Here is a 10428-nt window from a genome sequence, read left to right as displayed (position 1 = left end):
AGTGCTTCATAAATAATAATAATTATGGTATTTAAGTGCTTACTATGTGCTAGGCACTGTACTAAGCCCTTGGGTGGATACAAGCAAATCGGGTTGGACACAGTCCCTGTCCCACACAGGACTCACAGTCTTCACCCCCACTGTACAGATGAGGTAACTGAGGCACAGAGAGGTGAAGTGGCTTGCCCAAGGTCACACAGCAGACAAGTGGTAGAGCTGGGATTAGAACCCATGAACTTCTATCTACTACGCCGTGCGTTCACTGATGAGTTTTAAAGGTCAGTCGGCAATAATTCATTCAATCGTATTTATTGAGCGCTTACTGTGTGCAGAGCACTGTAATGGCACTTTGAGAGGTGTGAATCCTAATTGAGGGTTCCAGAGGACTTGGATCGTAACGGCATTCCAATTTGGGCCTGTGACACCCCCATTACTTGAGGTTTGTCCAGCCACCATTCTTTTCTGGTAGAGGGAAGGTTGCAGTGCCCAACTTGTGGTTGGGAATCTCAATACACTTTATCGCAAGGAATACTGAGTTTGTTATTGCCACGTCACACCCATCCGTAATGGACCACAACCAGAAATCAAGACCAAAGGCCTCTAGTCTCCTGCTCTAATCATCAACAGGGCTATCCCTAGTAATACATAATTGCGGTATTTATTAAGCGCTTACTATGAGCCAAGTGCTGCACTGAGTGGGCTAGATACCAGTTAACCAGATCAGACATGGTCCCTATGCCACATGGGGCTCCCAGCCCAAATAAGAGGGAGAACAAGTATTGAACCCTCATTTTAGAGATGAATTAACTGAGGCACGGGGAAGTTAAGTGACTTGCCCAAGGTCCCACAGCAGGCAAGTGGTATGATTAGAATCCAAATCCTCTGACCCCTAGACCTGTTCTCTTTCCACTACGACATGCTGCTTCTCAGAGGAAGAGAGGCCAATGCACAGACCTTGTTCAGGTCTAACTCTGGTAAGTTTTTCTGCCCTTTTCCCCACTCCTTTTTCTTCTTCCCTTTCCCTACCTGCCCCAAGGTTTTGGGTCTGCCCCCTCATAAATCTCACACCCAAGCCACTTTGAGCTCACCACGAAACCTTAGTCCCAGGTAAAGCGTCCGCTCAACTGCGTGGGTCTTCCCGACCTCCAAGCTCACAGGTCAGCTGCACACCCCCAGTGCAGAGGACTGATTATAATAATTATAATAATGGTATTTGTTAAGCGCTTGCTATGTGCCAAGCACTGTTCTAAGCACTGGGGTACATAAAAGGCAATCGGGTTGTCCCACATAGGGCTCACAGTCTTAATTCCCATATTAAGGCACGGAGAAGTTAAGTGGCTTGCACAAAGTCGCACAGCTGATAAGTGAACAACTAGTGATCATCATCATCATCACCAATCGTATTTATTGAGCGCTTACTGGGTGCAGAGCACTTTACTAAGCCCTGCTTCCTTAATTAGCACTTTGTTCCCTGACTGCCCCCTTCTTCCCCTTCATGTAGCCCCAACCTTTGATAGAGACCATAGCTGGGGGAGGGGGCGGGAGAGAGGGGAGGGGGAGAGGGAAACTAGACCATTTCGGAAAGGAGCGAGAAAGGGAAAGTTATTTTCAACAGCAAGGAACTCTGCCCATATTTCTTATTTTAGCTGAAGTAAGAAGCAGGGTGGAATGAAAACTGTGAGAGCTGCCGCTCTGGCCATATTTTAATGTCCCAAATCCCTTACTTTGCCTCAGGGTAAATTCCCATTGCAATATTCCAGCTCAGCCATGGTGGCAAGGAAATCTATCAGATGGGTGCTTCCAATGCCTGCTGTACAGAGCTGGTTTCCCCACTTGGTCTTCCCTGTGGAGGAAAGAAAATCTCTGTCGAAATCCTGGAACTAACAGCTATTTAACGAACATGTAATGATGATAATGATGATGGCATTTGTTAAGCACTTACTATGTGCAAAGCACTGTTCTAAGCGCTGGGGGGATACAAGGTGATCAGGTTGTCCCATGTGGGGCTCAGTCATAATCCCCATTTTACAGATGAGGTAACTGAGGCTCAGAGAAGTTAAGTGACTTGCCCAAGGTCACACAGCAGACATGTGGCAGAGCTGGGATTAGAACCCATGACCTCTGGCTCCCGAGCCCGGGATCTTCCCACTGAGCCACGCTGCTTCTCTTGTAATGCCACGTAGGCTCCCCTTCTCCCTTCATGGATTGACTTTACAGTGACCCTAGGGATTTGAGTCACGCCGGCTAGAGAGAGCTAGCTCTCAACTACTCTATATTGTACTCTCCCAAGCTCTTAGTACCGTGCTCTGCATCCAGTAAACACTCAATAAATAGGACTGAATGAATCAATTAGGCTACTTGCTTGGGGAAACACTGAAATGGGGCAGATTCATTCAATTGTATTCATTAAGTGCTTACTGCGTACAGAGCACTGTACTAACCGCTTGGGAACGTACAACAATAACCAATGACATTCCCTGCCCACAATGAGCTCACAGCCTAGAGGCAGGGAGACAGACATCAGGAAGATTACAGTTATGCACGTAAGTGCTTTGGGGCTGGGAAAGGGGAAGAGCAAAGGTGTTGAGGTTCTATCCGACCCCCGAGATAGAGGGTTAAATCGTAATCCCCTCTCCTCAATGGGTCCTCCAGATCCAGACTGGCATGAGATCCAATTCGTGAGCCAAATCCAGCCCGGTCACTGCTGTCCAGCATGGGGCCCTGAACATGGCACCAAATTGACGTACCTCTCCCGAAACCCCCGTATGTATTGGATGAGAAGTGGAGATTCATCAATGGCATTTACTGAGCCTTAACTGTGTGCAACTGTACTAAAACAGGTAAGGTCCCCACCCACAGATTGAGTACCTATCTGTAATTTATTTATTTATATTAATGTCTGCTTCTCCATCCCTCCCGGCAGAGAATGTGTCTATTTATTGTTCTTCCCAAGCGCTTAGTACAGTGCTCTGCACATAGTAAGCGCTCAATAAATACGATTGATGATGATGATTTATTGTTGCACTGTACTCCCCCAAGCGTTTAGTACAATGCTCTGCACACAGTAAGCGTTCAATAAATAAGACTTGAGTGAATGATTGAGTTTGCTTTTACCTTAAAGGCTGCTGCACCTGGGGAGAAAAGGGTGGGAAGGATAAGGGCAGGAATTGCGTGACTCAAAGGAAAGAGTTGGGAGGGGCCTACTGGGGATGAGGGGATTGTGGCATCAAGTCCCTCCCGACTCCAGTCCACACTTCACTCTGCTGCCCAGATGATTATTTCAGTCCACATCTTCACCTCAAAAAACCTCCAGTGGTTGCCCATCCACCTCCACATCAGACAAGACACCCCTTACTGTCGACAATAAGGCCCTCAATCAGCTCTTCCCCTCCTCCCTTACCTCTCTGATCTCCTACTATATAGCACAGCCCACACACTTTGCTCCTCCGGCAAAATCTTACTCACTGTACCTCTATCTCACCGCCGACCCCTTTCCAACACCCTTCCCCTGGCCTGGAACTCCCTCCTCCTCCATATATACCAGACATGCATGGTGTTTGTGAAAATTTTCCTTGAGTGAGCCCCCCGTGGGACCACCTGATCACCCTGTAACCTCCCCAGCGCTTGGAACAGTGCTTTGCACATAGTAAGCGCTTAATAAAATGCCATTATTATTATTATTAATGAGGGTCCTCTCCTTTCTATATGTTCTAAAAATACTACGTTTAGATACCTCCAGGGGAAAAGTAGAAAATAAGACATCACTAGAGTTAATAAAGAGAAGGGGGCACCCAAAGCAACAGACAAGACCGCAAGAAAATTTAAGAGAGTACAGATGCAATGACATTTATTAAAAGGCATGCTACAACACTAGAGTTGTTAGGAAAAGAGTTAAGTATAGATATTCAAGTAATAATCAGCAGATACACAAATTTAAAAAGAAATGGAATATACTGCAGTGTACAGAAGCTTGAATTAACCATGCACTACACGGTTAGAAAATATTTTTCTTTAATAGTTCATCTTCTCTTTGCATCTATAACATAACACATCTGAACAGACAAGGAGACCTTTTTCCTCCAATGCCACAAACTGCTTTACAAATGAAAGCTGGTACTGTTGCTTATCAAAATATACAAGACAATTGAGGATTTTATATAAAACCACTTATACTTTAACTTGTTCCCAAAAACCTTTTTTTTTTTTGCCAGGTAAAAAAAGTTGTTACAAATATTTACAGCATGGTTGTGTGTGTTGGTCTCATCAACTGAAAAGGGGGATTTAATGAACAAACCACATAAAACAAAGGATGTCAGAAGACTCCTAGCCATCTTATTTTTTTTTAATACAGTACAAAAAATTGTCCATTACTCCCTTGGCCCATTCGAAGCCATTTCATTCCCATTACATGCCCATTTCTTCACAAAGCGGTCCATTGATCAACTGAAATACAAACAGGAAAAAAGGGCCACTTTGCATTGGGTCTTCTTTCAGTCAGGAGCATGACAAACAAAAAGAACAGAATGTCTCGGTGAAACCATGATAGACAGTCTTTGGTCAGAGCAATGAGGTGACATTCTGGTGCAAGGATTTGTTTGGTCAGCAGCCTCGGTGACTTGCGCTGCTATAGATTTGGGAGGAACCTTTGAAGGATCTGAGTACCAAGGTTAAAAAATATTGGCAAGAGATGTAAAGAAAATGGCAGTAAGCAGGAGGCTATTTAAATAATCCACTAATATCCCAAGTACTGCAGAGATCCGAGACCTGGCAACTATTTACAGTGTCGATCTTCTCTACCCAGTAGTAAACTTTCAATCATGACTAGGCTTACCGAGGTCACTGGACTGCTCTATTTTCTGGGCTTTTCATCTCAAATTCCAAGTTACCATGACCTCCCCAAAGACTGGAGGTCTGTTCTTGGTTTCCCACACGCTGCTAGACAATGAATTCTGCATGGGTAAAGGCGAGACAACAGAGACCCCATTTAAACGGTCCTAATTCTGTGCATGTATAGATAGCCAGTGGGACAACATTCTTTTCAAACTGCGTTTCGTTCATACTTACTGAAAAAGAGAATATTGACTCTAGGTACTACTGAAATAGGAACGTAAAAGGACAACTATCGCTGTTGAAGGCACATAAACTTTGGTCCTGTTTTGGTTTCTTCCTTCATAAAACCCTGATATTCAGTATTTTAGAAGTTGTCAATTTTTTCTTAAAGCAACTGAAAATTCCCAGATTTTAGGATTTGAAAAAAAAAAAAAGATTGAGAACAGTCTTGTATATGACAGATCATTTAAAAGACATTTAAATGTTACATGTTGTTCTTAGGAAAAAACCCTGTACAATCTGAATTGTATTTCTTTCAGCGCAACAGTAGAACATTTTTAGTCTGGCAGTTTCATTCTCATTAAACTAAGACAAAGAAGATGTGAACAAAAATGGTTGCTTCGAATATGCTCTCACACACTCATTCTAGTTTTAAAAATAGCAGTACACCGGAAGATAGGAGACTGGCTGAAATTTTGATAAATGAGGAGATCTGGACTTCTGAAGAAAAAGAAAGAGCTCCCGGACTTGTGTTTTTGCAATCTGTTGTCAAAGATGGGTGTGTGTATGTGAGTTGGGGGGGCTTCATAGGAAACGATAAGGAGACAAACTTAATTTGCAAACACAACACCAACACTCACTGTATGGTAGACAGTATTTTATGCACACACACACACACACACGGATACACCCAGTTCTAAAATTCAAGGGCTGTGTTCTCACGAAAACCGGCTCGTACTTCCGTGTCCATGGTGTTTCATGCTGCATACACGCACACGATGTTTCTCCCTTCACTAAAGTGCCCCGCATTCAAACAGGTTCGCACGGTCAAACATTCCAGTAATAATGTGTAGTGAAAACAGCGTTCTGGCAAAATTGGTTGTACTTTGATTTCTGCTTTGGAAACAGTCAAAACAATGAACAATGTATTGCTATACATTGCCTGCCTCTGAGAAATGTGGCCTTAGGGAATACAGATTCAGAAAGGGTCGCTATCGCTTTTCATTGCATGTAAATAATAGGTACAATATGGGCTTAATTTTACTAGTCATGGGAAAGTGTTATTTGTGGAAAAACTGTCAAATTGAAGCAACTCTCTTTGGCGTCCAGTTCTTAATTTCAGTTTTTACACGATTAAAGACACACAGAGAGATTCCCCAAGAGTCGTATTATAACTGTTCAGGGGATGGAGACTGTGATCCCTACGTGGGACGGGGACTGTGTTCAACCCAATTATCTGGTGTCTACCCCAGCACTACGTACAATGTCTGGCGCATAGTAAATGCTTAAGAAATATCAAAATGCACACTGAAAACAGACGTATGGCAGGACTGGGGGTTAAATTAGGGTTGCTTTTTTAGATTTCCGGAGGAAATTTCAGTCACTTTATTATGCTCCATATATTTTTTAAAATGGGAAACGGTAAGCTGAACCACAGTATTAATAAAAGCTGTAGCCGTTTAACTAATGCAACCTTTTATTAAACTCCAAATGCTATTTTTTTTTATAGAAAATAAGCACCAACAAAGGCATATTCATCCTAAATTAACTCTAAAGCCACTGGAGAAGAGGAGCTTAGTGAAACCTAGTCTTTATCCCGTCCCCCTCCCCCGAAATTAGGGCTGTTCAATCAAAGTCATGGGAAAATTATCTTCCGAAGGGGGAAACTTTTCATTTTGGATTGAAAAAGGCCACCATGTTGCAATAATCTCTCTCCATGTTAGTAAAGTCAAAGTGGAACTGAAACATTTGCTGGATGAAGACTTGAATGATTACAATCTGTTAGCATTCTTAGACCATTCTGCTCTTCTCCAGCAAGCTGCCAATCAAAGAATAATGAAAGCACGACTGTTCCGTTTTCTGTTTTTCATTTTCTCTTTTGAGTTTAAAAGATAATTACTTTACAAAGAGATGAGTTTATTTGAATTTTACTGTAATATAGATAGAATTGACTTAGAGGTGAAATTTGAAAGTACTGCTATTTTTGAAATTTCAGGTCTCTACATTTTAGGTAAAAGTAGGAGTCCTGGGAAAATGAGAGACCGTGTTCTTAAAATTTTAGTACACACAACTAAAATACCAATAGTGTAACACTACACAGATCACCAGGAAAAATGTATGAAAATACAGAATAAATTCCTGTCCAAACAATACTACATAAATCAAGAATTTCTACAACCCATTATTTTTCTTTAACAGAAACCTGTGTCAACATACTTAGAGACTGAAGACCTCTGTAAACCAAACAACAAAGAGTCTCAGAAGGACAACATCCACACGCTAGAGCTAGTTTTAGGTCATACTGAAATTTCCAAACACTCTACTGTTACACAAGAACACCCTACTTTTCCAAATCTTAATTTAGACTCACTTATCTTTTCTTTTCCAGAGTCAAAAACTTAAAATGTATGTCATGTGCATACATATGTACATCAGACTAGCGTATGAATATACACTATGTACGCACATACAGATATATATGGATTATATATATATACACACACACATACACACACACACAGCACACACACAAAATCCCTGATAAAAAGGATTTCAATGTTCTATCAGATTTAAAGGCTTCCATTCCTTCCTTCAGAATTACATTCAACTCCATGTTACTCTCCCTTTGCTAACAGTAAACTACCGCTACATTTACATACGTTAGGAGAACAATGTTTCCATAAATTACACAAGAAGTTACTAACCCGAGGAGTATGTCTTCCTGAAACATTGGTTCCTAAAACATTTGGATTTAAGACATAAAGTCGTATGTATTTATATTGATTCAGAGTTTCCACAATAGGGTAGTTGACTTTTATTTCACTGGAATTGAATGAAAGCCTCCCTGGTGATTCCAGTATCATTTGGATGGAACTATGATGCCATGTGGAACCAGAAAGGCTAGGCAAATTTGGGGGAATTTGATGGTTTATCTTTTCCACATCTTAGCAGTTGTTCCGAGAAAAGAATCTTCACGTATGGATGAAAGTAATCACTTAATTTAAACCTGCCATCTCCACAAAATGCTAAAATAATACATTTTCAATTTTTTTTGGTGTCAAGTGTGCTCTTTCCTAATCTTCCAGCTCTGTTTCAGAAATAGATTCTTTCTATCTTGCTCGTACTCAACCTCTGAATTTTTGCTCCAGGAACTACTGGGAGCATTTGATGAGATTCTCTGTGATTTCAAATCAGTGGTTGAGTTTATGGAAACAGAAATGTTTAGTGAAAAGTCCAGATGATCCTCATCCTGAGACTTGAAAACACTGTACCTTACTTTCAAAATCTAAAACAATGAAGAGGGTAGGGAAATGTGATACTTAAGTTTGAGAGAAATGCTACTTCTGAAATTCCAACAGCTATCAAAGGAAATACTTTAAAATAAGCTTCTTGATTAAAAGAAACAAATGTCATATTAAACAACCACAGAAGCAACATTAAAACACAGTCCTACATTCAATAGGAGGAGAGCAAAGGCTACACCTCCCCTTACGCTCTACACTTAGGTGGGCATTTGGGAATAAAGTTATAATAACCAAAAAAGCAAGGAATTCTGAGACAAACTCACACGGGGGACTTTTTAAAGGCCAGATGATCCAGAAATGAGGATCATGCCTTATACCAAGAAAAAAACAAACAAACCAAATAAAAAACCCAACAACACCCACAACCGAAAAAACAAAACCACCTAAACCAAACGCACCCCATTATTGGGCAACTGGCACTGAATGCTACCAGATAAAATATAAAGAGGCTGACAGGGTGTGTGCTGAGTTATTCCCAATCCCACTACCCGCTTTCCCCATTCCTGTCTCTGCACCAAAGCACCAAAAATTGGAATTCAGACTCTAATAGAAAATCATTTAAAAAAACAATGAAAACATTTTCAATCCTAAAGAAAAAAAACCCTCTCACCAAGCCAATACAGTTTTCAAGACACTTTAGATAAAACTCTAAGCTACTGTATCATTATAAGCACATAATAAGGCACATAATAAGAAATTAAGTAAATACACAGTAATTCTGATTTAAGTATTACAGATTATAGTGGTACAAAAAACCCTTGAGGTTTTAATTTGTTTTAAAGAAGACTTTACCAAAAATAACTTTTTAAAAATCTGTTAAACCAGGATAGACCTGAATATTTTTCTTAAGACTGTAAACTTTTTTTTTCTGAAAGCAAATGTAAAAAAGTAGTTTTTAAGCAGAACCATTTTTTCTTTCTCTATTTTTCCAAAGTCACATTACACATCATTTCACATGAAAATGCCAATATGAAAATCAGGTAAACTATGATTCCCCCAATTAATTACCTCAAACTTCAAAAAGATTTTGGTTCCCTCTCAATTCAGTTGAATTACTTTACCTGGGGACTAAAGAGGCACGGCATTTTCCTTAGACTTTTATTTTTATGAACCATTACACAAGATTAAAAAGACATAAGATTACTTTCAAAGGGTTGACAAAAAAAATGAGCATTACTTGATGGAAACTATTTTTCCTCAGACATGCATGCTGAAAAATTTGATTTGCCTAGAGCTAATTCTTTATTCCACTTTAGACTAGCAGTTGCTTCAGAGGTGGCAGCATCTGAAACTAAGATAAACTAAGATCTTGCACAGAAGCAAACTGAATTTTCTAATGATTTGGATATCCTAATGACTTTGACAGAGTAAAGACGTGTGAACTGTTTTTTATTATGTTGAGACATCTAAAAGTGGCTAAGGTTTTCAACTTAAATATATTTACCACCCCCCAAAATATTACGAAAACACCATCAGTTTTTGAACTACAATCTAACGAGGCTTAGAAATGTGTGTAAGGTTGATTTAGACCAAAAACTCAAACAAAATTCTTCCTAGGGAATTTGAAAAATATTTCTATTTTAAGGTCTAATTCCACCAAAACCATAGCGTGGAAAAATAATGAACCTTTGACTGCATGCTGACAGGGAAATAAAATGGAAAAAAATTATCCCTTTAATTCTTTACTGTGTGAATACACTTGAACATCAAACTCAGCATGAGTTGAGTTATTTTTTGTGAGAGAGGCAGAATTGGTCTTAAACTGCTTCAGTCTCTGTCTGAAGGTTTTACTGAAACTGTGGTCCAGTCTTAAAAGCAAAGTTCACAGAGAATTCAGATTGTAGATTTTGAAAAGGAGACTCTAAGGTGGTGATTTTCTCCAAGGTCATGATTGTGAAGCTCGATAAGGGCCTGGATTGCTTCTTCCACAGATCCCAGCTGGATGAGTGCCATTTTGCGATCTTTCCTGAAGTTGAATTCAATACAAAGGATTGTTACAAACAAGTCCACCTGGCAAATAACTTTAATTTAAAAAAGCAAAAGCTGACTAGCACGTATATTAAATCTGAAGGTT

General features: G+C 40.1%; 1 protein-coding gene across 3 annotated transcripts in view; it reads right to left on the bottom strand.

The window, feature by feature from the left end:
• Positions 1-3830: 3830 nt before the first annotated feature.
• Positions 3831-10428, bottom strand: part of PTBP3 (polypyrimidine tract binding protein 3) — a 181922-nt gene continuing 175324 nt past the window's right edge. For all 3 annotated transcript variants that reach the window (XM_038770374.1, XM_038770373.1, XM_038770375.1), the window contains one exon: positions 3831-10320. In XM_038770374.1, the coding sequence (XP_038626302.1) occupies positions 10188-10320 (133 nt within the window). In that variant the 3' untranslated portion in view covers positions 3831-10187. The remainder of the gene's footprint in view (positions 10321-10428) is intronic.

This window comes from Tachyglossus aculeatus, chromosome X3, assembly GCF_015852505.1.
Source record: "Tachyglossus aculeatus isolate mTacAcu1 chromosome X3, mTacAcu1.pri, whole genome shotgun sequence".
Classification (NCBI taxonomy): domain Eukaryota; kingdom Metazoa; phylum Chordata; class Mammalia; order Monotremata; family Tachyglossidae; genus Tachyglossus; species Tachyglossus aculeatus.
The sequence above is the reverse complement of the archived record's forward strand: the minus strand, read 5'-3'. Positions and strand labels throughout refer to the sequence as shown.